Here is a 27566-nt window from a genome sequence, read left to right on the forward strand (position 1 = left end):
CCTTTACCCCGTAGACCTTCCCCTTTACCCCGTAGACCCTCCCCTTTACCCCCGTAGACCTTCCCCTTTACCCCCGTAGACCCTCCCCTTTACCCCCGTAGACCCTCCCCTTTACCCCCGTAGACCCTCCCCTTTACCCCCGTAGACCTTCCCCTTTACCCCCGTAGACCCTCCCCTTTACCCCCGTAGACCCTCCCCTTTACCACCGTAGACCGGTGAAAACGAGATTTCGTAGGCCACATTCACAGTCTTTTGATTTTGATTTTTGTATTAATTTATTCATTAACTTGTTAGTTTTTCAAATGGTATATTAATTTTTCAAATGGCATATGGTTATTATTCAGCCCTAGAGTGAACGCGGAAAACAATCCCCTTAATTATGCAGTCCTGTTCTCAAGTTGATGAATCAGCCATCAGGGTTTGACCTCTGACCTTTGGGTTACTGACCCTTCACCCTCTCTAAGATGCTACCATCATCGCCCTACAGTCAGAGATTATTATGATCCCTGCCGTTGTTGGACCAGCTGTACGAGTCGTGTCTAACAGTGCCTCCGCTCTCGAGTTTGCATGATTGGTGTATGTTCCTGCAGTGATATAAACGAGCGGATAAGTTCATCAGCGCCGCGGCCGTCCCGGGCCGGATCATTGGCAGGGACTGGATCCTCTCAGCACATGTTTCCACCTTTTTTCTTAGCAGATGTTTCCAGCATTTCCCTCACTGTGACGCGTCTGCATGCAGAGCGTGTGGACTTTCAGCATTTTCATTGACTGATTGCTTTTTAATGGAGTTATTTTTGTCTTTCATCTGCAGTATTGAAACCAGGCATAAGAATGGGGCTGACTTTGCTGTCAATAATTCATAAAAAGCTGAGACTGAAGGATCATAATCTCCTAAACATTCATCTTAATACAGCCGCAGTCATTTAGAAGAATCTCACACGGAGTCAAGTGTTTTTATAATGGAGAACTGATCAAATCATATAACGTGCTATACAATAATTTTACCTCCTTAATGCAATTTATTTCCAAGTGGAAATAGATGAAATCAAAAGTCATCCATAATAAAGTTGTGGATATTCTCTGAGGTCTGAGGAATAATGACGGATTTAGTTCTTTAATCCTTGGTGAATTGATCGGATGGTCATATGTGATAGATGGCTGTTGGACGCGATTAAAAATAAGCTGTGAAGTTTCAGAGGAAAATAATGAAAAATGAATTTATTTAGATTTCATGTTGATTTGTAAGCATCATAAATATGTTTCAGACATAACTAGATCAGGTGTGTTTCATGTGTCTGGTTAGGGCTTCTCAATAAGGGGGAAGAATGTTAAATGTGATATTATGAGTCAAATCAATTTCAGTAATTCAGTATTTAAATGATTTAAAGCAAGACAATTATGACACATCCAATACCTTCCCTAGTAATAAAGCCATCACTGCTGTTTCTCTTACTGAAGGGACATTGTGTTAAAGTATTATCACTATTGATGACATTTAAACAAAAAGTACAATTCACTTTTTGCACATCAAGATGGGAGTAATAAATCCTTCAGAGCTAACACACGACATACCAGTTACGTAATTTATTGGTACTTTTTGGTAATTTTCATGTATTACTAATTGACAATACATGCTTGTAATTTAATTTTCTCTTTATATATAGGCTAGTGAAGTGATAGACTGTGTAACTCACATCAGACAGGACAGGAAAGTTAGCTTTTCTGAGGTGGGAAACTTTTGTTTCGTAACAAATTAGGAAAATAACGTTCAAATAATGACACTGACACATAGCCTCTCATTTGACAGCAGAAACTGAATCAGGACAACATGTTTTTCTCTGGCACTCTTAGCCTTTACTTAAACTGTGTTCAAAATAAGTCATTTTTACAGAATGACATTTTTTGCTGTTGTTTTGACTACACACTCTGCGATCCACTCAAAATGGTTTTGCAACCCACCGATTGAGAAGCGCTGTTCTGAACGAGGAGCCAGTCGAACTGGCCTGGTTTGGGAGGGGGGGAGGTTTCCCCAAGCTTGTGTGCTGGACGCTGCTCCTATAGCATGCTGAGCTTGAGCTGACTCGAGAGGTTTGTTGCAATTTCCCTTTGAGAAACCACCAGCAACCTACATGATTGAGTGCACTCGGTTTATAACCAAAATACCATCGCAAGGTGCTTCCTTATGTTGACAGCAGGCTTGGCACCGCTTGGCCGTAATGACACACTTCAGTGCACTTTAGGGGCCTTTCCCACAGTAGCAGCTGAACATTTCTGCTCTGCTGATATCAAAAATCAACTAGTTGTTTAGTATGAACAGAAGATGCACCAAATTAAATTTTCTTGGCCGAATTCCGATTTTTTTTGTAATGCCAAATGTTATTTTCATAAAAAAACAAGTAAAAAGACAGTAATAAAATAAGTTTCATAAAAAAAAATTTATAACAATAAATACTAAACAAATTTCAAACAACAGCACAAATAAATGTAAGAGAGAAATGAAATAAACACGGCTTTAAGTTTTTCCAGGTGGACATGCAGTATATTCAGGCAAGAAATAAAGAAATAAAAATAATCAAATGTAAAATAACATCTTCATTGTAAAAATTAAATACAGATTAATGCATATAATTAGTTACAAAAGTCATTTAGGGAAGAGCAGCGAGTGATTTTGTTCTTTGATGAACATGGCAGACAGCAGCAGGTTTATTAGGCTGCTGTCCCTTTAAGAGCTTATGCACTGATCCAATATACTGTTACACAACATGCGTTATCTTTCTCAACTAATTAGGTTTCAAAACTGACTGTTTAACTGAATACTCAGCAAAGATGGGCATTTTGACATAATTTAGTGTGTATTTGCGCACTTTTGGTGTGAATGCGAAACCTGCGGAATAGTAAAATGATGCGCAGTACCAGCACTATTTAACCGGAGTGAATGAGACGAGTGAGTGACAGGAGGCGGGTGTGTGTCGCTTCACACACAGAGAGATTGCCTGTGCCGCTGGTGCATCTCTGTTTATAATCCTTATTTCCTCTGGCTGATATGACAGCGGTCTAGGATTTTAAACTATCTCTGTGGATCCAGGATCATGCAGACACAAAACATTTACTCCACAAGTGAAAGTGCCTGAAAATGAGATAAAGTGAGTAGTATTGGGCCAGTCATGTGACCTCAACATGGCAGTCACCATGAAGCTAACTAACTCGTTTTGGGTTTTGGGAATCTTTGTTACTTAGCTTACTTCATCTTCAAGTATTGCTATTAATAAGACTCTGGCTAGTTTTACATCAAATGCATTTGTTATTTTAAGTTGGTAGGAGTGCGGCAATCTATAGCCTATTCCATCTAAACATTATTTTTGTAATTCTTTTCCAAGTTTTTATGAGCTTATTAATATAAAACAAGAGTTTTCATAGGCCACATTCACAGTTTTTTGTATTAATTTATTCATTAACTTGTTAGTTTTTCAAATGGTATATTAATTTTTCAAATGGCAAATGGTTATTATTCAGCCCTAGAGTGAACGCGTAAAACAATCCCCTTAATTATGCAGTCCTGTTCTCAAGTTGATGAATCAGCCATCAGGGTTACGGCTGATTCATAAGACACTACATAGAGTATTTGCATTTACAATTAATGTGTCTCTCCACATAACCATTTGTACTACTGAACAAGTAAAGACAAAAAGATTATTCTTTTTTTTTATTTTATTTTATTGGGAGCAGTTTCAGGACCTGAAATGTACATTTAACCTTTTAATAAACGAATAGCCAACTCATTTGCTTGACTATATTCTGTTTGACAATGGCAGATAAAACTCTGATGGGATGAGGCCGCAGTTTTGCCTGAGATGTTATACTGTAGGTGATCACGACACTTATTTGAATTGTATTTTGATTGTAAAACCCTTTAAAATGGTGTACTATATTAAATGTAGTGGAAGCTTGAACCGTGCTCTGCTGTAGCTCTGTTAGTCCTCTATTCTCTGAGAATAATTATTGTGTTAGAGGACTGAAGATCTCAGGCTGACACGCTGTCTATGTGTCTTAAATACATGTTCTACCCTGAGGGCAAAGCTCAAGACTGCTCAATGCTAGGAAAAATCGGGATTGTCAGAATTGGTTCATCTTCATGGTTTTTCCCAGTTCGCCCCTACTTTGTGAACTTCTTGTCTTTAAAGCCCCCCTGTGGTGAAAACCAAGCTTTTAATGTTGTTTGCATGTCTATGTGGTGTTATTAATCTGCTTTAAGACAAACCATGTGTAAATTCATAAGTCGACAGCATTGCTGAGTATTTTATGCTTAAAACTGCAGTGAACCAAAGACAGTCTCAAAAACACTAGGGATGCACGATATAGGATTTTGGCCGATATTCGATATGCCGATATTTTCAAACTAATTTTGCCCGATGCCGATATATTTGTATTTTTTTTTAAGTGCAAAAAAAAGCTTATTAAAGCTTCTATTAAAGTTCTCAGTCAAGAGCAGTGTGTGATTTCCTCTGTGTTTTGTTGTTTTATTAACATTAACGGGATAGTTCTCCCAAAAATTAAAATTGTCATCATTTACTCTCTCAAGTTTCTTTCTTGTGTTGAAAATAAAAGTTATTTGGAAGAATGTGGCTAACCAAACAGTTGCTGTACTCCAGTGACTTCCATAGTATATTTAAGCACAAGAAAGAAATTAATACAGGTTTGGAGCAACATTAGAGTGAGTAAATAATGACAGAATTGTAATTTCTGGGTGCAGTATCTCTTTAAGGACAAGCGGCAGCATATTATAGATACTGTCTCTTTAAGAGCTGCACGCGACGTGTCTATATGGGTACACACGTTTGACAAGCAGATTTTCTCTGTTTGCTTTCACTTTAGACTTAACCAACTTTGTTTATGTAAACCTTGTGTGTATTTAACAGTATCAGCGCAATAAGACTCGAAAGATTAGTCCAGTATGCAGGCGCTGTGACGGCTTTAGTTCCTGTGAGCGTCGGGTGTAACGCGCTCAGAAAAGCGCATGTTAGAACAGCGCGTCAGCACGTGAATGACATGTTTAACTAGCAAGACTTTGACGCACATGTAAATAATGAACTTTTGTGAATTGCGGTGTCCCGTGAGTGTAACTCTACCTCTGCGTTTACATGTGATGTGATGTGAATGTACGTCGCGTTGTACAGTATGTTGAGATGAAGGCGCCAGAATTGAACTGATAGAATGCACGATACTATGATTTTTCTTCAAAAGTAGATCGTGGAGACATTTTAATCGTCCGCGATCAAAAACCGTGAGACGCACACCCCTAGTTGGAAGTTTAAGTTGCTGGCGCTCATGCTTCGTTCGCGGTCGTCACGTGCGTATAGGAAACACGCCACCCTATCGGCAAGGCTCATCGGCAGAAATATTCATATCGGCGGATGATGGTCATTTTAAGCTTTTATCGGCTGATACCGATGTTGTCCCGATATCATCGTGCATCCCTAAAAAACACGGTTTGAAATCGCTGGTGTTTCTGACGTCACACACTACCTTGTAACCAATCAGATCAACGTGTGATCGTCAACCAGTGGATCTCTGAGCTGAGTGAGTGGAGGCGGGGCTCATTTGCATATTCATAGAACAGCACATACTAAATGATTTGTGGCAGGTGGAGGACATACAGTGTCCTAAAATCAATTCAACACCAGTGTTTTCTCTGAAGGTACTCATTGTGCCACTGCCATCCAACAATGACTCCTGTGGCTACTCAGTTCTTCAACTCCATTTAGATCCAATCACATATTATTTGATTAACTTCATGTTTTCTTAAACTAAGCCTTCAAAAGGGACACGTAACGTAGAATAGGAGATGAATTGTGTATAGGAGTCAAAATCGGCTAAGAGGTAGGCCTAATTAAATGTAACAAATCATGTAAAATCTATCATCTTTTATTGGAAAATTAAACAACATTTTATCAAACTGTATTATTTGTTTTAATCTTATAAGCAACCGAGAAGATAATATTCAAACTACATTAATAAAATAAAATCAAGTTCATAATATATAATATCATGTCAGTATATAATATATTAAATCAGTCAAATTGGCCGACTACAGCGACTCGTCTCAGGATCACTCATTTAATAGTTCATCCGTTGCCAAAATTATGAAAAAAGGTCAGCCAAAAATAGAAAATTGTTGAAAATATTCAAATCAGGAATGTCAGAATCAGATTGCGTAGTTCTTGATGATAAATGTCTATCGAAACATCCAGTAGTGTGGGTTTTTCTCAGAATTTTCTCTGCTTCTCGTAAATACGGATTGTAAGTTATTAATGATTTATTTCTTAGCCGGCCAGTATTCAGTGAAGCGAATGATGGCCATGAGGGAGTTTCGCCTGTTTTTAGTTGTAATATTCCAACTGTCAGCCAGCATACGTTTATGACGGACGTGATAACATGCGTAAGAGGTGAACTAGCCTATGTTTGATTTTTGGCTAATTATAAAACATGCTGGAGAAGTTCGCAATGCTTTTTGTGTAGTTCATTATACTTATTTTATGGAATGATGTTTATTTCGGGGCTTAAATAAATGACATTTTACTCAGAGACTGACATGTTTAGCTTGTCAAAAATGTAACATTCAGCTGTCGCAAGTTCATTGACTTGAAAATCAAGTTTCCTTTTTTACCAGGAAAGGAGTGGTTTTGATGAACAAAGTTGTCTCTTATAACAACAATCTTTTATTCAAACCCATGAAAATGCAGGTCCGGTTGTAAATAATAGTGAAAAATCACTTTTTTAAACTGTTGTTCCATTTTTGCAGATTCTTCAGAAGATTGACTTCTGAAGGCAATTTGTCAGTATCAAGTTTATTTGACAGCATGAGCAAAGCCTTGGATACATTTACAGAAGTTTCGTAACACATGCCACCATTTATAATCTTCCAGTTGGCAGAGTTGCACCACTTTATCAACCTCAAGCTCCTTAATGTCACATTGTTCCTCTTTTGAAGAAGTGCAAAGACCTTTGTGAAACGTTTGTCTGTGTGAGTGAAGTGTTCTGTTTGATACATGTGGCTTTTCCTTCACATCGTCATTTGAACAATCGGTCAATGATACCATGAGCCTCGTGTGTGACATGAAACCGTTGTTGCTTCATCTGAAGTGACTGACTGAAAAGGCCACTCATTCATTGAAGGAATCGTCAGGAAAAATAATTTGTTGAGAATGTCCAAATAATGTTCTTATGATTTTGAAAAACTTTTCATTTTAAATGTAAAATATCTAAAAATGTTGGTGTAAGCATCATGTAATACGTAATAACCTATTGAAAAAAACTTGTATAGTATACTGGAGTTGTACCACATGACATTTTACAACCTGATAGAGGTGTCACAATATATCGGAATACAAAAATGCAACAATATGTATTGTGTATAGTTCACTCAAAATAAAAATAACTGTTTTAGTGTCAGCACTACAGTAAACTGCTATAATGTTGAATTTAATGTATAATAATGCAATGGGGGAATATTTGTGTGTCCTGATGATGCCAAATGTCTGATGTTACCAGTAAAGTGTCCGACATTATTATAAATATATCTAGTCAGTGACGGAGTACAAGCATATTCGCCTTAAATAATTCCGTATTTTCAGCTCCAGAATCATGAATATTGTTATTCTGGTGTCTCTATTGTCCTGTGCTTTGGGTTTCAGCACCAAGTCCATCCTATTCATTTACACACACAATGTAACACCAAATTTAGCGTTTTAATCAACAGTACATTTATTGTTAACCTTTTATCATGTGTCTTGGAGTATCGCAATAATATCGTATCGTGAGTTCAGTGTCGGGGTATCGAATCGTGACATGAGGGCATCGCTACACCCCTACAGACCTGGTTAACCTTGTTGACTGGGAGTGCAGCGGTGCGCTCTGATATCACTTCCTGTTTTGTGTTTTGCTTGTTTTTCTGCATGCTGGGTTTGCAGTGGATTTCACCCGAGGACATTCTGAGCAAGTCAAAGCTGACAGCACTCCTGTGTCTATGCCTACAAGTGCTGTCCCAGCATCATCTCACGGGCTCTGAGCTGCAGCCCTAACAGGATCATGAAAGCTCAAGGAGATTTCCTCATAACTGCTGCGAGAGCATTGCATTCATTACGCTCAAGACTGTTTTCTTTTCATTCATTTCACAATGGCCACAAGTAGATAACATTACTTACTAAACAGAGGTATCTCTTAGTGTTTCTATCTGCAATCACTGGTGACCTTTAAACAGACTCATGTCTTCCGTGGAGATCTAGTCAATAACTGGGTTTATCACACTAGATTCCTGACGGGAAGCTGCTGTTAATGTCAGTAGTGTTCCTTCACTCAGATCCGACTAAAACATGCGTTAGACTTTGAGCTTGTTTTATAGACGTGTCTGATAAAGATGTCTGATTTCCATAGTCTATGAACTCTGATCTTAACAAACAAGGGAAAACAGGCAAACCTAAACTCTGCGGTCAGATTTTCACTCATGCTCCTGACTTCTCTTGTGAAAATGAAAGTGGACAGTGTTTCGAGTTCAGTTCCAGTAATTCCTCATGCTCCGTCATGTGGCTAGAGTGTGGTCCATTACTCGCCAGATACAAAAGACACTGGAATTAAATAATCAGCCCTCTTCTGGAAACAGAAACATTCCTGGGCCGCCGGGATCGAGTCATAGTGACCGGCCACTCACAGTCTTATGCTCATGCTGGAGTTAAACCAACAGCTTATCCTAAAATTAAAATGTTCATTTACTCACCATCGGCCCAATTCTGTGTGACTGACTCTCTCCTGTGGATATCACATGATGTTTAGCACAGTGTTCACACTGTTCATCTCGTCTAGTCCTCTGAAGTCATATGTTCTCTGTGTGAGGTGCACACCAAAATAAAACTGTTCACAGAAATCCTTATTTGCATTTCTAAACTTGGTGTGTTTCCATTTAGCATCATTGTTGCGAAACCTGCCGCGGCACGCTTTGACTCAGCATATTTGAATATATACTACAAAATAGATGAGAGAGCAGTGGAGGAGGGGAGAGACTTTCAATGAAAAATAACAACTTCTCACAAAGCTTTTATATGGCATTTAATATTCAGCATTATTATTGATCTCCTGCATTGACACCATTATATGAGAGCTGAACTGAGCTGGACGATGACATCACGGTTTTCTCCAGAGTGGCTATATATATATATAAATGAACTAAATTAATAACTTTTTTTTTTTTACAACAGAAATGAACCATCACTGAACTTACATAAGCTGGACTAAGATGCTATTTTCTTCTAGATACAAACTTTGTTGCATTATTTTCCTGTTATCTCTGTAAAGCTGCTTTGAGACACTGTATTGTAAAAGCGCTATAGAAGTAAAGGTGACTTGACTTGACATGAGAAGATGAATATAGCACACAAGTCATATTTTGTTTTGACAGCGTCCATCATGTAAAACTCGTTTGAACTTGTGTTTCTTTCTTTCAGTGTACTTTGAGCAGCACTGAATTTGGAAGAATTCCTCTCTTTGGTCATATGCACATCTTTTGGTAACTGAAAGACTGTGGGCCCTATTTTAAGGATCTAAGCTCATGGTCTAAGGCTAGTTTAACGACGGGAAAAATGGTCGGCGCTCCCGGCGCATGGTCTAAAAGGGTCGGCCCTATTCTCTTAATGAGTAATGGGTGTGTTTTGTCCCTATTCTCTTAATGAGTAATGGGTGTGTTTTGTCCCTATTCTCTTAATGAGTAATGGCTGTGTTTTGTCCCTTTTCTCTTAATGAATAATGGGTGTGTTTTGGGCAGTAAACCAATCAGAGTCTCATCTCCCATTCCTTTTAAAAGCCAGTTGCGCTCGTCCATGACGGATTCGCTATTTACACGGCGGAATTTGCAAGTGGAAAAACTGAACGCTTCTCTAGCGAGGAAACAGATCTGCTCGTGCGTGAGGTTAAAGCTGTGTGTGTGTGTGTGTGTGTGTGTGTGTGTGTGTGTGTGTGTGTGAGAGGTTAAAGCTCGCAAGCTGATCATCCACGGGACAAAGTGTAGCGTGTTGTGCACCCGCCTATAGGCGCACATAACTAACCCGCTCTTTAAATAACAAAAAAATACTGCGCCATTGACTTTAGAGCAGGGTTCAGTTGGTCAACGGCTCAGTCTAGTTCAGTTCCTCAAACTGCAACGCTCCACCAATGCGCCTGAACACACACCTGGTTCTCAGACCAGCAGCCCATGGGCCACAGATGGGTGCAAATGCATTTGCTAAATTAAACAATGTGGCGCAGGAGGTGAAAATGATAAGTGCGTCGGGCTGAAACTAGCTAAACACACTTGCGTCGCGCCTGGCGCTGCGTTGTGCCGAGTGTGTGATAGGGGCCATAGTCTCTGTTTTGATCTGACGTCATGTCCTCCTGCAACTGATGATGAGCCTATATTTGAACAAGCCTTGTCATCCCGTTCAGTTAATATGATGTCAGTGTAAAGCATGTGAGTTTAACTGTGTCTTGTTCTTGCAGGGAGAAGCGTTTGATCGTGTCGGCGGCTCCTCTACACACGCACAGAGTGTTGCCAAAGCCAAGTACCAGTTTCTCTTTGGAAACACAGAAGACACAAGCTCATCAGATTGCGGTACTGTATGTTCTTGCCTACTTTACTTGCATGTGATGTATTGTATTCTTACACTTGACCATTTTCCCTATCACTTCTGTGTGTGATGCTATATTTTCTGCTGCTAACGTAATGATGACGTAATCATTAAAAACACTGATTTATTTTATTTTAAAAAGCCACTGAATCAACCTAAATACATCCATTTATACCAACACAACGTTTTATGTGTTAAAGCATATTGAAATAGCTCTTAAGATAACAATTGCAGGTTGCCACTCTATAGCAAACATAACGCTTTACTGGTGAAACCTGAAGGCAGTCGATGAAGTGCATTTGGTATGACAATAAATAGTCAATGGGGATATTTTTATAATTATAATAATAATACTCAGTCCTCATACATAATGCACTTTTGAGAGAGGCAACCAATTGGAGAGTAGATCATCAACATGAGTCACCACCAAAATTGTGATTATTGATGTAGTGATAATTATAGCAACATTTAGGCTTCAGTTGAACTAATTCGATGTCTGCTATTTTTGGCATATTATCCAGCCAACGCATTTTGTCTGGCCATTTTAAGTTAACAACTGTTGACTCATGAAGCGGCTGCTGGTAAACAGCATATTTTCTTTCAGTGGTGCCATTATAACGCATATTTGGGCTTATTTTGGAGAAACTTTTTTTGGGCATGTCAGACCCAGTTTTTCTAGCAAGATCTGGCAACACTGGTCTTTCCGGAGAGTAATGTATGGGATTTCCCTAAGACCACGGGGCTCATGGGAGAAACTTTGGTGAGAGAGAACATACCAAAAAAAAAAGATTCAGTGAAGAAACATACCTTTGTTTAGCATCTAATGGCATCCATTTTTGAGCTGGCATTGTAAAAAAGAAGGCGATGTCACTGTGTAATCGGCTAATTGTTCAGATGTTATATAAATGTGATTGTCTCTGATGTAATTTAGTTGTTTAATGTGGATATCACTGACATGATTAATGAACTGTGCATACAGAACGTGATTAAACTCTCAGTAAAGACACGTTTTCAAGACGCGCTCCTCCAAGATCCCAGTGCTTCTGTATCAGGGGTGTGTCATGCCTCAGTGGCAGCGTTCATGATGAAACCTGTTTCAGGAGGATACACACATGAGTCACGAAGCTCAGAGGCTCAGAAACCAACTGAGCACAGCAGTGACCTTACATCCCAATTCATATAATCTACTGTGCACTTGAAGCAAAGCTGTTCAAACTGGACTCTAGAGACCCCAGGGATTCTGCACAAAAGAGGGAATATTTCTCACAAGCAATTGGAAGTCTTTTAATGTTTGTCTTGATATTAATTGTTAAAGACAATGAATTTGTACACAAGCCCTGCTTTGTTGGCTGTAGCTTTTGGTAAGATTAATTAAGAAACCAGTTTTTCAAATCTAAAAAACGTCTCTTTGCCAAATGGTTTGCTTATGCCTGTGATGTTTTTCTTTACAATAAATGCCACCAGCTTTAATATTTTATATCTTTTGACAATCAGACATTTTTAAGTGTGGCTCATGTGTCTAATCTTAATCTCACACACTGTAAGAGATGTATTGTAAGCTTGATTATATTTCACTCAGTCTGTAAATCCTCTATAGTGAATGCTGCCCCCTGGTGAAGAGTTTCAGCAGTTCTCAACAAACATGACTAATCTGCATGATGCTCAAACAGGTTCACAGTTAGATGATTAATGTTTGACAGACCCTCACATTTCAACCTGTGCATTAAAAAAAGTACAATTCACACATACAATGACCTGATTACACTTTTTCTGTAATGACCCATTTTTAATTTCTGATTAAAAATACATTTTTATAATTTTGAAATAGCATAAAGTAAAGAAATGTCAGGGTAATATAGTTGTCCAGATGTCATAGAAAAGTTCTCAATAAATTATGGAAAGAAAACCTTAGGTTTTTAAGTACATATTCTTTTAAGTGTTCATTCTTTGGGGTAAAAAAATGCTTATTAATAAATGAAAACCGTTTTTCTGTCAAAACAGAATCATTTGTCAAATCACCTTCATTTTGTATAGCGCTTTTAACAATATGGATTGTTTCAAAGCAGCTTTACAGTGATAAAAGGAAATTAAAATAACAGAGATTGTTTAGGCTTTACAGCAGCTCTAGAATAAAGTTATTGTCCAGCTAAAGTTAGTTTTGATTGATTCACTTCCGTTGCGAAGATCATTAGTTATTAACTTAGAGGCCGCTAACACGACACCGCTCTAACAGAAAACCCTTAATGTGCTCCGGCCGCTCACTCGCACAACAGCAGTGCCTGCGGCTCGAGAACACACTCCCTGAAATAGTCAAACGGTTATCAGTTATCTCTGCGCAAACCTTGAAATGCAAACCCTCGAAAACACAGACGTCAAGCACATGCGCATCACGTGTTCAGTCCATAGGTATGCACGTTTGAATATATATGTGCGCAGGCGTGTAGTCCTTTACAAATCAACCCTCAACAAACTACTTGTCTGGCCTTAAATTCATAATACAGAATTTTTTATCACTTCCGTGTGCCATGTGAACCGAAATAATCTTGACAACGATTATCTGTACAGAGGTAAAGGGAAGGAGGCCTTCACAGGGAGAGACTAGTGACACTTCAGGACTGCGTTGTCGTCGTGTACAGGCGCAGGTCCTCCATCAGATCTGGATACGGCCTGGATCCGGCGGACTGCGGTAAACCTCGGGATAAACAGAGAGACTAATATTAGCGTAGACGCCATCCTTCTATGATGTAACGAGTACATCAGGATTTATGGGAAGTGTTCCCGGTTCCGGCTGACCTAATCTATAACATTGAATTAGAGAAGTCTATAGTGTGTTATGTGTCGGGGTGTCACGATTCTCCAAATCCTCGATTCGATTAAATTTTTGATTCTAAGGTCACGGTTCGATTCTCGATTTCTACTAGGGGTGTCCCCGACTAAGGATTTTCATAGTCGAATCAGATTCGTCAAGTCCTGCCTATAGTCGACTAATAGTCGAATCATGTGTGTGGTGTTGGGGAGGGGGCGGGGCTTTAAAATTTATAACATAAATAACTGCAGAAAGGCCACACTGGAGATAGGATTTGCACTTCACATGCAAATCAAATTAAATCGGCTGAATTGCCTGTACGAGCATGCTCTAAGTAGGCCTACAGCGCAACATCGATGCACTGAAAAATAATCAACAATTAAGAACACAGTATACATTTATAATAAATAAAAATACAAAACGAAATAAGTCAGAATCAAGTCACAAGAAGCAGAACAAATGTGTGCAAAATGCCTAAAGTGCAGGGGAACAAATATTCAAAACACAAGTCACAAATAGTTAAATTAGATCACCCTGAGTGATCAATTAATAAAATAAAAATAAAGAAATTATTAAAATAACGAAAGTATGGCCAGGATTGTCAACTTTGTCTTTTTAACTGCAGAAACAACAATAAACGCTAAACTGGAGCGGCAGTCTCTTTAGCTAAACGTGTTCACAGTATCCAAAAATCAAATTAGAACCGGCTGAAATGTTTTGAAATCACTTGTACCCATACCTGATCGAGAAAACTAAATCCAGCCTTTCACTCGGCCTGTGTCCGTTTGAGTCTTTTCAAATTGTGTGCGCGGATAAAATACATTCTAAAACGCTTAACGTGAAAAACGCTTAACGGCTTTGTCCTAAAACTGTTACTGTTATATTAAAAGATCAAATTCTGCACACACCTTAATAATAAAGCATACTATATAGCCTACAGAAAAGTAGATGAGCCCAGAATATGAACGCAACGTGTTTTATTATAGGCTACGTTAAGCATTTCCTCCCATAGAAAACCGTTAAAGAAAAAGCTTTACGTGACTTTCTATAGGAGAAACGCGTGCGTTCATATTCTGGGTTCATCTGCTTATCTGCACATGGAATGGTTAAGGTGTGTAGCCTACTGTGTACATACATTAAGCACGTAAAAGTGCCATTTAAGCGTTTTAAAAGCTTTTTTCACGTTAAGCGTTTTAGAACGTCCCGAGGAAAACCAACCTGTTAACGTTGGCCGGCAGAAGTGCGATCATGGTTTTCCTGATGCTAAATCCAGCCTTGGAGAATATCCTTTCTGACGGTGTGCATCTTTAGATTTTCTTATCCCAGACATTTTTAAAGATTTAAATCCCTGCCGACAAGACGCTCCTCTGTCGCTCACGGATCGAAAGTGAAACTTAAATCTGTCTCGGGGTGTTTGGAGTTATTCACGCTGCACGCACGTTAAAAAATATTTATCAAAAGCTTCTTTCTTTGCACATTTTTATTGACAGCATTATCATAATAGGCTGTATATTAACATATTGACAGAAAACCAGTAGTTCTATGTGAAATCAGACATTGAGCACACTCATATGGCCAAAATGACATAATCCTCGTTTAATAACACATCTGCGAAGATTCGACCGTGAGATTGGTAGTCGAATCAGGCTCCTCCTATCGAAGCATCGAATCTTCGACTATTCGGGGTCACCCCTAATTTGTACATTTATTTTTTTTAAAGCCGAAACCGGCCAATCAGGATTCTCTCTATCTTACATGAGTCAACACCTACTGATCTCTATTCTTCATGTTGTGTTTTCTCAAACAGTGACCTCTCCAACCCAAGCGAACCAGGAAAGCGGCTCAGGTCTTGAGGACGATGACATTGACGAGACGTCCCTCTTCCAGGAGATTGACCGTGAGCTGTCGAAGCTGTTGAGTGGCCTGAGCGCTCGCAGTCATGATGCCTCGGCCCAACTGGACTCGACGCCCGCCTCACCCATGATCCCCTGCAGCGGACACAACCCAAGCCCGACGCCAGCCCTGGACATGGCCAAGAACGGCCCGTCTGAGCTCGTGGGAGACTCTCTGCTGTTCGACTCGTGGTGTGAGGCGCTCATCAAGGACCCCAGCTCCGTCATGGCGGCCGCCAGCGAGATGGGCTGCTTCACACGGGACCCCAGGCCTGCAGCGCCCAGCCCGAATGACTCCGACGCCAGCCCGACTCCAGCTGCGGAAAACACTGGGAAGGAGACGGAGGGCAAGAGGGCAGGAGCAGAAGAACCCGTGGACGAGTCTCTAGAGGAGTCCAACAAAATCCTGGCCGAGATCCCGGGCATCTTCAGCGGCTTTCTGGAAGGGGGCAAACTGCGGGACAAGCCGCCGAAGAAGCTGCGGTTTGTGGAGAGCAGGGCAGAGAGTGTGGCGAACGGAGACATGCAGAACTGCAGTGTGAAAGAGGAACCGAGTCGGGACACGCAGATCTCAGACGCCACAGGAGCGGCTCAGGGGCGAGAGCTCGATCACAGACCCGACCACACACACACAGGAGACAACGCCTCTGACAGGTACAGTGCCTCATCACACTCCTCCTCTCGCCGTAGGGACAGCAGATAGCAGAGAGAGACCGGCAGTCATTCATATTATTCACACTTTTCTATTTAAATCTAAGACATAGTTAAACCGGTGTGTGTTGAACAGGAAACAACCGTGTTCACAGGTAAATTAACTCCTTACATTTTTATTATTTTTGTCTTGTTTGCATATTTTTATGTAACTACACAATTATTTGGGTAACACTTTACAATAAAGTTCACATTAGTTAACTACCTTAGTTAACATGAACTAATAATGAACAATACTTCTACAACATTTATTAATCTTAGTTAATGTTAATTTCAACTTTTGCTAATACGTTATTAAAATCAAAGGTTGTATTTGTTAACATTAGTTAATGCACTGTGAACTAACATGAACAAACAATTAACATTAAGAAAGATGAATAAATACTGTAACAAATGTTTTAGTTAGTTCATGTTAGTTAATTCATTATTAGTTCATGTTAGCGAATTCATTAACTAATTGTACCTTATTGTAAAGTGTTAACATTATTTACATTATTAATGTTTTTGAGCTATTCATACGTTTATTATACTTCTTAAATTGTTATTATGTGAAAAATCTAAAATAAAGCTGTAATTAAAAGATGTTTTTTGCTGGGTTGCCGAGTCCTCGGTGTTCCTGTGGTATTGGCTTCCTTTTTAACCGTTGCCACAAGTGGATTTACTTCCTGTGGGTTCAAGGTTTGACATTTTGCAAAAATAGTGTTTGAAATATTTGACCCATTTTATATTCTAGCAATGATCAAAACGTGCTAGAAAATATTTTTTTTTAAGGAAAGACACTGGAAGGAAGCCTTTCAGCTCCTGCGTGCTCATTTATGAAAACACAATTACTTCTAGGGATTCTGAAGTTGTGTATAATGCACAACGGTGCCTGTAAAATATGTATTTTAGGTGTGGGAGTGGCATATTTTGATATATGGGCTAGTTTTGTTACGCAGACCTGGCAACCCTCATTATCAGACGCTTTATCATTAAAATAATCAGTATTGTATTTCTTATCTCTTTTTAATAGCAATTTAACTTTTTTGGAGACATTTTTAAACGAACACAACATTTTTCATAGACAGCATCTTAACTAAGTGAAACGCTCTGCATGGGCTGTGATGTTTTTAGTATTAAACTGAAAAATTTGGATATTTATAATTTGCATTTTTCTTGACTTGTTTTGCTGTCACATTGCATTTCGGTTTTGCCACAATCTAGAAGGCAATATCATTTTGCTGTCAACCTTTAGGAGTATAGCCGTCAGGTCTGGAGTACAGCTATCTGGATATACTGTATATGTGTATCTCTCTCTCTCTCTCTCTCTCTCTCTCTCTCTCTCTCTCTCTATATATATATATATATATATATATATATATGTGTATATAGTCCACTTTAGACCGTCTACTCTCCGCCTACTGACCTAATGTGTAAACACTATGGGACGCGCTCTAGCCAGACGGGATTTAAACTTTGTTGACTGGAGACACAAGTTTGGTTTGAACTTTGAAGATGAAAAATGTACCAAGCTCAATGTTCTCTCACCATTCCCGATTTCTAACACACACTCGCTGTGTTCGGCTGGTCTTCGGCTGTCAGAGCAGAAACTAAAGCTGATGCTCTCGTGTGTGTTTCTCCTGCAGTTCATATGTAAGTTGCGTGAACAGGGCCATAGAGAGAGACACACGCCTGCACTTTACACACTGCAGAGTCCAAGTGCCCTGTTCATCAGCTCATTACTGTATACAGTCGGTTCTCTACGGTTTCGCTTCCTTTATTCTTTCTGCCTGGTGTTCGTCAGAACTGGTCAGGCTCAATAGAGGAAGCGTTGTTCACTTTCAGCTGTAAGAGGAACCAGGCTTGTGGCTTTATAATGGAATCGGCATTTCTAACTTCCTGTGGGCGGCTCTCATGAATTTGTTTAGAAAATATACAGATCATAAATAACATCTAGCATAAAGTTGCATTGTCATGGCAATTAACATATCTGTTGTACGACCTAAAATTATGTGTTAAATTATAATTTCATAAAAGTCATTGGTAACACTTTACAATAAGGTTCATTAGTTAACATTAGTTAATGTATTAACTAACATGAACTAACCATGAGCAATACATTTGTTACAGTGTTTAATAATCATTGTTAATGTTGGTTAATAAAATACAGCTGTTCATTGTGTGTTCATGTTAGTTCACGGTGCATAAACTAATGTTAACAAATGCATTTAAATGTTGAAATTTAATATGAACAAAGATTAATAAATGCTGTAGAAGTATTGTTTATTCTTAGTTCATGTTAACTAAGGTAGTTAACTAATGAACCTTATTGTAAAGTGTTACCCAATCATTGGTAACATAATACAGTATTTCAGTAATAAGATGCATAAATGCTTTATGGAAATGATAGTTTGAGAAGAAATGTGCTTCATTTATGAACTATGATCCTAAAAGGCTATGTATTTTTTTTTAATGCAACTGTAATTCTTCTCATTCTGGGGTGAGATCATGTGACCCTCCCTGTTTTCGTGAAACTCACTCTTACGGCGTGTGTTGCCAGATTAGCATATGTCGTAGCATACGCTTGAGTTTTACCCATCATGAGTTCTCCTGAAGTAGGACATGTAAAGGTACGCGTGTCACAAAGCCAGCTTCTGTTGAGGTGTTCCTGTTTCGCGCTGTTGTTGAGATGTGTGTGTGTGTGTTCCAGGAGTCCTGAAGGCGAGAGTGACTCCACAGATGTCTTCAGCTGCCGGTTCGAGAGCATCCTGGAGTCTGAGCGTCTGCGGGCGACTCTCTACAGCAGCATGGACTCGCTGGACCCTCAAGCTGAAGCTGAACCCGAACCCCGGTCCCAAACCGCCCCGGAGCCCTCCTTCGCCCTCGACATCCCCCTCACGCCCATGATCCAGCAGCGGCTGAAGGACAGAAGCCTGTTCCTGGCCCCCCCGGACCCGAGCTCGGACACTGAGGTGCTGAGCGTCTCCAAGCCGAGCGGGGGGGCGGCGCTGGAGCTCACCTCGTCCTTCCTCTCCACAGCGAACGGTGGAAACCACAGAGACTGGCTGACGGGCTGTTTAAGGTAGCGACACACACTTCACAAAAAAAACGCAACTCTTTTTGACTTTCACATGGTTGCAAAAATTGTAGATGTGTAGCTTTTTTTTTTAGCACTGGGCATAGTTTGATTAAAGCTGAAGAGCTTGTGTGTGTGTGTGAGAGAGAGAGAGAGAGAGAAAGAGAGAGAGATAGAGATTATATGGCGCCCTCTGCTGAAAAGTCTTATAAACTGCACTTAAAGTCCCCCTGTAGTCAATAATTTTATCCCTAAAACTCATCTTTGTTCACCAAAATGACATTTAAGTGTTTTTTTCTTGAAAAAAAATTCTTCATGCCTTAAAATATCTTGAATGTAACTCGACACTCTTGCCTCATTTAGTAAACGCGGCTCTATGAATATGCAAATGAGCCCCGCCTCCACTCACTCCCTCAGCTCAGAGATCCACTGGTTGACGATCACACGTTGATCTGATTGGTTACAAGGTCGTTTGTGACGTCAGAAACACCAGCGATTTCACACCGTGTTTTTGAGACTGTCTTTGGTTCACTGCAGTTTAAGGAGAAAATACTCAGCAATGCTGTCGACTTATGCTTTAAGACAAACCATGTGTAAGTTCATATTAATAACACCACATAGACATGTAAACAACATTAAAAGCTGGGTTTTCACCACAGGGGGACTTTAACTAAAACCATCAAACACCTTCGTCACTTTAGATAAAGTAACTATTATTTTTATACATTTATATATAACTTCTATCATTTCAGCTAGTTTCCTGGGCAGCATTTCTAATGTTCATCTAGTTTAACTTGATGTACTAAAATAACTAAAACTAAAACATTGAAATTTAAAAACTTACAAAAAAAACAACTTTAAACATATTTTATTTCAGCTAGTTGCGAAGGTTTTTTTTTAAAACTAAAATAGAAAAACAAATTATAAATAAAAACTATGTACATAAATTAAAAAAAATATTACAAATATTAAAAAATACCAAAACAGAATTACTAAAACTTTAACATTAAAATGGAGAGTTTAACTGTAAAACTGTAAAAAATTATACTAATCTCAGTGATACTAAAATAATTTTCAGAAAGTCTTTTTTCAAGATAACTGTAATCCATAAATAAGAGTTAAGAAGTGATAAAAGTTGTCTGAAAGACATCAGACTCTAGTACGTCACAACAGTAGTATAGTTATTATACAGGGTTCCTACGCAGTTTGGAAAAGTATTGATAATATTTGTGTTTCCAGACTATTTCCCCTATTCAGTTTTCTCAAATATAAAATTAGGAATTTCTAAAAATAAACTGATCATACAAACAGAGTGATTTTATGGCAAAAGTTTAGTGATTAAATGTATATGAAGTTAATGTAACTGATGTCAGAAAGAGTTGCACACTTCCAGTGGCAAGCAGCGAGTGTGTGCTAGTGAGCATCAGCAGAGCTCAACTTTAGGATCAGGAGAGCAGAGTACGCATAGACCTGTTCTGATCCGCTGTGTTTTGTGATTGATCGTATCGCATTACACACATTTTTCCCGGTCAGTGTGGACAGAATAAGTGCTTGTCGCTGGAAATGGACTGGTTAGCAGCACTAACTCAAGCGGTTTCATTGTAAAGCATCATCTCAGGTTGGAGCATCAGTGTTCATTTTACAGTGTCGTCAAGCAGGGCTCAATCCAATGTCCGAGTCAGAGCTAAATCATTTATTACATCCGTTACATATGACCTTATTTGACTTTCATTACATTACAAATATGTTTATTGATCTTTTCTTACTATGATCTTTTTAAAAGCCACCATTTGCAACTGTTGCTTAAATTACTTCCGTTGATTCCATTATAAAATCAACTGTATTTATAATTTGTCTTATTTAAAACTGGAACAGAAACCCAATAGATGAAAACTTATTTTTGATTTTGCTGATGTCGATACTTTCATATTTATTTTTAGAGGTGTTCTTTACAGTTTCATTACACTTTCATTATTTCATATTTATCGTGACTGAAGCTCATTTTATACACTTATATGCTTCCTCTGGCCATATACACCCTGCAAAGGGACAATCGCATTAAAGAAATACGGGAATAAACTCACAGCCGTGGTAATCAAAGCAACATCTTCAGGCCTTGTGGATGCAAAGAAGAAACCAGAGATGCATTTAATGTCCGATATGTTTATTAAACCTCTGATGACAGAGCCAGTGTATTGTGTTCTTAAAGGTTTTAAAGCTTTTTAATGCCAAGGACCCTTCAGGAGGGACCCTTCATAAAATATAAAGCAGCTACTGTATACACAATTTATTTGATCAAAAATACAGTAAAAACAGTAATATTGTGAAATAGTATTACAATTAAAAATAGCTGTTTATGTGAATATATATAGTAAAGTGTAATTTATTCCTGTGATCAAAGCTGAGTTTTCAGCATCATTACTCCAGTCTTCAGCGTCACATGATCCTTCAGAAATCACTCTAATATGATTTGATGCTGAAGAAACATTTATGATTATTATCAATGTTGAAAACCGTTGTGCTGCTTCATATTTTTGTGGAAACTGTGATACATTTATTTTTCAGTATTCTTTGAAGAATAGAAATTTCAGAAGTACAGCATTTATTTGAAATAGAAATCTTTTGTAACGTTATAAATGTCTTAACTGTCACTGTTTGTCACTTTTTGACAATTTAATGTGGCTTTGTTGAATAAAAGTATAATTTAAAAAAAACAAAAAAACAAAAAAGTACTGTTAAAGGTGCAGTAAGCAATTTCTGTTGAAAGTGGATTGGACCGAGCACCACAACACACTTGTAGCCAATCAGCAGTAGGGGCGTGTCCACTCATGATGGGGGAGGATAGAGAGAGAGCCAATCAGCAGTAGGGGCGTGTCTACTCATGATTGGGGAGGTTAGAGAGAGAGCCAATCAGCAGTAGGGGGTGTGTCCACTCATGATGGGGGAGGAGAGAGAGAGAGCCAATCAGCAGTAGGGGCGTGTCCACTCATGATGGGGGAGGATAGAGAGAGGGAGCCAATCAGCAGTAGGGGCGTGTCTACTCATGATTGGGGAGGATAGAGAGAGAGCCAATCAGCAGTAGGGGCGTGTCTACTCATGATTGGGGAGGTTAGAGAGAGAGCCAATCAGCAGTAGGGGGTGTGTCCACTCATGATGGGGGAGGAGAGAGAGAGAGCCAATCAGCAGTAGGGGCGTGTCCACTCATGATGGGGGAGGATAGAGAGAGGGAGCCAATCAGCAGTAGGGGCGTGTCTACTCATGATTGGGGAGGATAGAGAGAGAGCCAATCAGCAGTAGGGGGTGTGTCCACTCATGATGGGGGAGAGAGAGAGAGCCAATCAGCAGTAGGGGTGTGTCCACTCATGATGGGGGAGAGAGAGAGAGCCAATCAGCAGTAGGGGCGTGTCTACTCATGATTGGGGAGGATAGAGAGAGAGCCAATCAGCAGTAGGGGTGTGTCCACTCATGATGGGGGAGGATAGAGAGAGAGCCAATCAGCAGTAGGGGTGTGTCCACTCATGATGGGGGAGGAGAGAGAGAGCCAATCAGCAGTAGGGGGTGTGTCCACTCATGATGGGGGAGAGAGAGAGAGCCAATCAGCAGTAGGGGTGTGTCCACTCATGATGGGGGAGAGAGAGAGAGCCAATCAGCAGTAGGGGCGTGTCTACTCATGATTGGTGGAGGATAGAGAGAGAGCCAATCAGCAATAGGGGTGTGTCCACTCATGATGGGGGAGAGAGAGAGAGCCAATCAGCAGTAGGGGCGTGTCCACTCATGATGGGGGAGAGAGAGAGCCAATCAGCAGTAGGGGTGTGTCCACTCATGATGGGGGAGAGAGAGAGCCAATCAGCAGTAGGGGCGTGTCCACTCATGATGGGGGAGAGAGAGAGAGCCAATCAGCAGTAGGGGTGTGTCCACTCATGATGGGGGAGAGAGAGAGAGCCAATCAGCAGTAGGGGGTGTGTCCACTCATGATGGGGGAGAGAGAGAGAGCCAATCAGCAGTAGGGGTGTGTCCACTCATTATGGGGGAGAGAGAGAGAGCCAATCAGCAGTAGGGGTGTGTCCACTCATGATGGGGGAGGATAGAGAGAGAGCCAATCAGCAGTAGGGGCGTGTCCACTCATGATGGGGGAGAGAGAGAGAGCCAATCAGCAGTAGGGGTGTGTCCACTCATGATGGGGGAGGATAGAGAGAGAGCCAATCAGCAGTAGGGGCGTGTCCACTCATGATGGGGGAGGATAGAGAGAGAGCCAATCAGCAGTAGGGGAGTGTCCACTCATGATGGGGGAGAGAGAGAGAGCCAATCAGCAGTAGGGGTGTGTCCACTCATGATGGGGGAGGATAGAGAGAGAGCCAATCAGCAGTAGGGGCGTGTCCACTCATGATGGGGGAGGACAGAGAGAGAGCCAATCAGCAGTAGGGGAGTGTCCACTCATGATGGGGGAGGATAGAGAGAGAGCCAATCAGCAGTAGGGGCGTGTCCACTCATGATGGGGGAGGATAGAGAGAGAGCCAATCAGCAGTAGGGGAGTGTCCACTCATGATGGGGGAGGATAGAGAGAGAGCCAATCAGCAGTAGGGGCGTGTCCACTCATGATGGGGAAGGATAGAGAGAGAGCCAATCAGCAGTAGGGGCGTGTCCACTCATGTGGGGGAGGAGAGAGAGCCAATCAGCAGTAGGGGCGTGTCCACTCATGATGGGGGAGGAGAGAGAGACTCTGTTCGCCACTTCCGGTGAGAGTACGCTGTGCGCAAAATGGCTGCCGCTGATCAGTTTGTTTGTTGATCATTTCATCATCAATTGTTCATGTCAACGTGTTGTTTTCTTCTGGGCGACACTGCTTTGAACGGGGCGTCTGGATGTGCTTTCTCGGGATATAAAATCTGGACTTAACGGGACAGTGTTGGATGTTTGAGTGAAGCATCTTGAACTGTTGTGTGATATTGGGACTTAAGTATCACATCTTCTGAAGTCCCTCTGACATTCCTTGGACAATTTTGGACAATTTTTGCAAACTTCTGTTCAGCGTCTCACTTTGTGAAATCCCTGTGAGCCCTCTGCCCACTGTCTTGGGTTTACCACTCTGTACTCTCGGTGGGTAAGTTTCCTCTTGTTTATTGAGTAGTGTTTCTTTGTGGTTCTGCCTATTCGGGCCTGGCTAACGTGGAGTGCTGTGGCCTCACTTTACTGTTTACCGCGAGCCCTCTACCGCTGCATATCCCTGGGTCCCATAACATCTGACGCAACCGGTAAGCAAGTTTCCACTTGTTTGGCGAGCTGTTTTGTTTGGTTTTGTGGATCACACCTAGCGTCAGCTGGGTTTGGCTAACGTGGTGTTGTTTAGGGTGGCAATACTGCTTTCTGTGAGTGCTGTCTTAAACTGTGCAAGGAGATGTCTTTTGCTATTAATAACTCTCCGGCATTGAGACCGCTGGCCCTAGTCTTTTTTGGGCTTGTTTTGCTTCTCATTGACGGTAGGGATTTTCATTATACTTTATTGCAACTGTATAACCTAAATCGTCTCTCCCGACTGGAAACCTCTAGATTTGATTGGTGTACTACCCTCGGAACGTTATATCCATCTGTCTGCTAAACGTCGCTGGTCTTATGATTGCAACTCCTCTCTATCAATACCTGTGATCTGGTCGCAGAGATCGAAGCGTTACCATAGTAACAATGTGACTTCATCGTGCCAGGACTCTCGTACCCCTAACCAGAGATGCGGTCTACTCGTCAACGCACGTTCCCCATCGACACAATTGCGCTCTTTTGAACACTCGTTCTTGACTGGCAAGGGTACACTGCTGAATAAAATTACAACTGATTTTATTGAACTGAACCTTTTAACCCCTCCTGGATATAGTTATCTGACAAAACCTCGACTTAGTGGCAGAGGTGGTGGCCTGGCTGTGATCTTTAAGAACAATTATAAAGTGACAAAATACGACGTTCTTGATGTTCCTAGTTTGAATGTCTATCACTTAAAATTGCTGGTCCCGCTCCGCTTCTGATTTTGTTGATTTATAGACCCCCTGGGATATAATACAAACCTTTTCTCTGAATTGACTGAACTTCTCGCTCTCGCCTGTGCCCAGCATGATACAATCATGATGCTGGGTGACTTTAACATACATGTTGATTCTGATTGTACTTCTGCAAAAGACTTTATGTCTGTTTTGGATTATTTTGAAGTATCTCAGCATATTGATTTTCCCACACTTTCTCATTCTCATACTCTCGATTTGCTTTGTACTGTTGGTATTGACAATGTGCATGCTCAGGGTCATGATTTGGGCATAAACTAATTGTCTTCGACTTAACACTTCCTCTTGTAAAACCAAAAACTAAAACTACTATATCTTACCGTAACTATTGCTGTCTCTTCTCTTCCTTCCTCACTCAACCTCCTGAGTCCTGATGAGATAATTTCAACCTATGATGAGTCTATTTGTAATGTTTTGGATGATCTTGCTCCATTAATAACTAGAACTGTCCCGTCTACCCATTCCTCTCCTTGGTTCACCCCTGAGCTTAGAGTAATGAAAACAAGTAGTCGTCTTGAAAGACTTTACAAAAAATCTTCCCTTCTTGTCCATGCCATGGCCTTTTCAGATTCAGTAATGAAATATAAAGAAGCACTTAACATTGCGCGTTCTGACCATCTTTCTACTGTTATCAACAAAGCCAAGTGCAAACCTAAAGCTCTTTTCTCTGAGATAAACAAACTGGTCAAACCATCATCTGTAGCTATTACTGGCTCTGTTGATCTCTGTGAAAGTTTTCAGTAATTTATAAGTAATTTAGTAATTTAAAAATTTATAACATTTATTAAGCTTTTTAAACAACTGCCTCTTCCTATTCAACTCCATATCTGATAGGTCGTCCTCTCGACACTTTTTTACTCACAAATACATCTGTGGTTGAACAACTGATTGTCAAATCTAATTCTACTTCCTGTATACTTGATCCTATTCCAACATACCTTCTAAAAACCCTTTTGCCTTCACTTATTCAACCTATTACTCATGTTATGAATAGATCTCTTGCCATTGCCTATGTTCCGCATGATCTAAAAGTAGCGGCCATCGCTCCAATAACTAAAGAAGTCAGTTATAGACAACAATTATAGACCAATATCGAACCTTGATCCCGTACCGTCACTATTTCTCATGGTGTACCTCAAGGTTCTGTACTCGGTCCTCTTTTTATTTCTCATCAGACTGTATGGTCTCAACTCTCTTAGTTACGCTGATGTTATTCAAATTTATTTCACGGTTAAACCTAACTCAGCTTGTCCAGCCGCTTCTGTTATCTCTTGCCTTCAGGAACTTAAAACATGGATGTCTGATAACGTCTTACAGCTTAATGCTGGCAAAACTGACAAAAAAACAGTTGATTGGCACTAAATCACAGAGCATGACATTTTCATTTATATTGATGGTGTCCAGACATCAATGAAAATGTCATGCTCTGTGATTTAGGGCCAATCAACTGTTTTTTTAGGGCCAATCAAACTGTTTTTCAGCACACGAATGAGAAATAATAGAGGACCGAGTACAAAACCTTGAGGTACACCATGAGAAACAGTGACGGTACGGGATCGATTCTCACCTATCCTAACAAATTGCTGTCTATCCGATAGATATGAAGTTAACCATTGAAGAGCAACTTTTGTTTTGTTCGACGACTCGTTGCGTTTTGACTCACACATTGGTCAGATTGTTAAATCATGCTTCTTCCACTTGCAGAATATTGTTTGTATACGTGCCTCTCTTGCTTTTGGAGATGCTGAAACTGTTATCCACGCGTTTATAACCTCCAGATTGGACTACTGTAACTCCTTATATAGCGGCTTACCCACCAAAGCTATACATCGCCTCCAAATGGTGCAAAACTGTGCTGCTCGAGCCCTTACATATAATAAAACATCTGCACATATTAGGATCCCCGTTAATACTAGAAAAGCTGCCCAGCGCTGGACAGAGCTCAGCGGGAAGGCCTGATAACGTCCACTAGTGTTGTTTCTACTCCACACGTGAGTAACACTGGTTTTGCTTTGTTTCACAGAGCCAAGATTTGCTGTTGTTGTAATGTTAGCTCTAGTAACAGGACAGTTTGAGTGTCTTTGTTTGTCTGGAGCTGCTGGCGACTAACAACATACTCTTGCTTGCTTGTATATACTCTTGTGTACTGTATGTTCATTTTTTGTTCTTCCTTGTCGTTCGTTTGTCATCTTTGCTTTATTTTTCACAAAGCATTATCTTGCTTGGCTTCAGAGAGACATCCACTCTTGCATTGCGTATTTGTGCATTTTGGTGTTGAAACAATGAAGGGAGGGTGTGTTTGTTTGGGTCGATTTCAAACATCAACAGTGTTTCCCAGAAAGCGCTCACTGCACCTTTAAGATATTGCAGGGCTGATGGGAAACGATGGAGTACAGAGGAGTGAGT

General features: G+C 40.3%; 1 protein-coding gene across 2 annotated transcripts in view; it reads left to right on the forward strand.

Annotated features, from left to right (window-relative positions):
* Positions 1-27566, forward strand: part of psd3l (pleckstrin and Sec7 domain containing 3, like) — a 146494-nt gene that overhangs the window by 13090 nt on the left and 105838 nt on the right. For both annotated transcript variants that reach the window (XM_056265554.1, XM_056265552.1), the window contains exons 2-4: positions 10522-10633; positions 15263-16001; positions 18748-19119. In XM_056265554.1, coding sequence (XP_056121529.1) covers positions 10522-10633; positions 15263-16001; positions 18748-19119 — 1223 coding nt within the window. The remainder of the gene's footprint in view (positions 1-10521; positions 10634-15262; positions 16002-18747; positions 19120-27566) is intronic.

This window comes from Rhinichthys klamathensis, unplaced genomic scaffold (genome assembly GCF_029890125.1).
Source record: "Rhinichthys klamathensis goyatoka isolate OS25496 unplaced genomic scaffold, OSU_Roscu_1.1 h1tg000236l_1, whole genome shotgun sequence".
NCBI lineage: Eukaryota > Metazoa > Chordata > Actinopteri > Cypriniformes > Leuciscidae > Rhinichthys > Rhinichthys klamathensis.